Here is a 1,178-nt window from a genome sequence, read left to right as displayed (position 1 = left end):
GGGACTTATCCATACTTATCCGTCCGCATATGGGTACAGCTGCATATCTAAGGGGTTATCCGCTTAAATAAGCGACACATGATCTTGTTCTGGACACATCAGGCTGGACTCTGATGCCGGACCTTTTCTAGATAGAAACCAGACTCTGTCTGGACCATGACATCATTCTGACATCATAGGTAGGAGCTAGGCTCAGGCACTAGGCCATAGGCCGGTCAATTCTGGACCCTAGGCCCAGGGCAGGGCAGGGCCAGACTATGACATCATCGATAACACCATATCGCACCATAGGGCACATGATACTTAGTAATCCTTACCCAGCTAGGTACCAGGGGTCCATTACCGGTCCCTGGGGGGTTTTCCCTCATGTATATAAGGCAGCATCCTGGGGCACCCTGTCCCCCAGTTCTATTCACTTCGTTGTTGCGCTTAACAGCATTACCTCCCCCACACTTAAGTGCTTTATCTCCCCCCCTTACCATCAAGCTATAAGGTGGGTTTATAGGTTTTGTGATACCGCCAGCAATGGGCGAGAATGGCGGCGGCACGTACAATGTCGACGCTTCCGAGGGCTGCCGCCGTCCGATCTACCAGAGTCTTGACGTCCACTTTGACGGAAACGTCACCCGGGATTGTGATCGCCCTTCTGCCCTTGGCCTGTATCTCTTCCGCGACACGCGCGAGATTGTCGACGTTGCCTGGCACGTCGTTCAAGGCGACATCTATGCCGTCATCGGCTAGCCTGAGTGCGATCACTCTGCCGATGCCCTGTGCAGCCCCGGTGACGATCGAAACGCGCTGAGATTCAGACATCCTCGAAGGGGTATGAAGGGCAAGACGGAAGCTCACAGACGATGGGACTGTTGGAGGGGACGGGAGATTTTGGCGGACTTATATCCAAGCATCGCGCCATTCCGACTGAGTACGTATTACTGTAATTAGCCCGGGGTGACCAGTGTATGGAACACCACAAGTATGGGGTGGCATGTCTTCCATAGTCAGTGAGCACAATAGAACGCTTTCATAGAATGTAGGTATCTGGTACGTACCTGCCTGTGCAGGGTGGCGATTACTAGCATCCGGACTGTATTGATGGCAATGGACCCACCAGAGCGGATCAATTGGAGTCTGAACTGGCGCTCACGATGCAGATCAGTTACGGAACTGGGAAGTGATGT

The 1,178-nt window shown here is 53.1% G+C and overlaps 1 protein-coding gene across 1 annotated transcript; it reads right to left on the bottom strand.

Moving 5' to 3' along the window:
* Positions 1 to 98: 98 nt before the first annotated feature.
* POSPLADRAFT_1150735 (hypothetical protein) lies at positions 99 to 813 on the bottom strand (the record flags this gene model as incomplete). Its single annotated transcript, XM_024486453.1, has 3 exons — positions 99 to 167; positions 318 to 395; positions 553 to 813. The coding sequence occupies 3 exons, from the start codon at positions 811 to 813 to the stop codon at positions 99 to 101; spliced, it is 408 nt and encodes a 135-aa protein (XP_024336268.1).
* Between the last annotated feature and the right edge of the window lie 365 nt (positions 814 to 1,178).

The sequence above is a fragment of the Postia placenta genome (assembly GCF_002117355.1).
Source record: "Postia placenta MAD-698-R-SB12 unplaced genomic scaffold POSPLAscaffold_12, whole genome shotgun sequence".
NCBI classification, from domain to species: Eukaryota; Fungi; Basidiomycota; class Agaricomycetes; order Polyporales; family Adustoporiaceae; genus Rhodonia; species Rhodonia placenta.
Note: the sequence above shows the minus strand (reverse complement) of the source record. Positions and strands in the feature narration are given on the sequence as shown.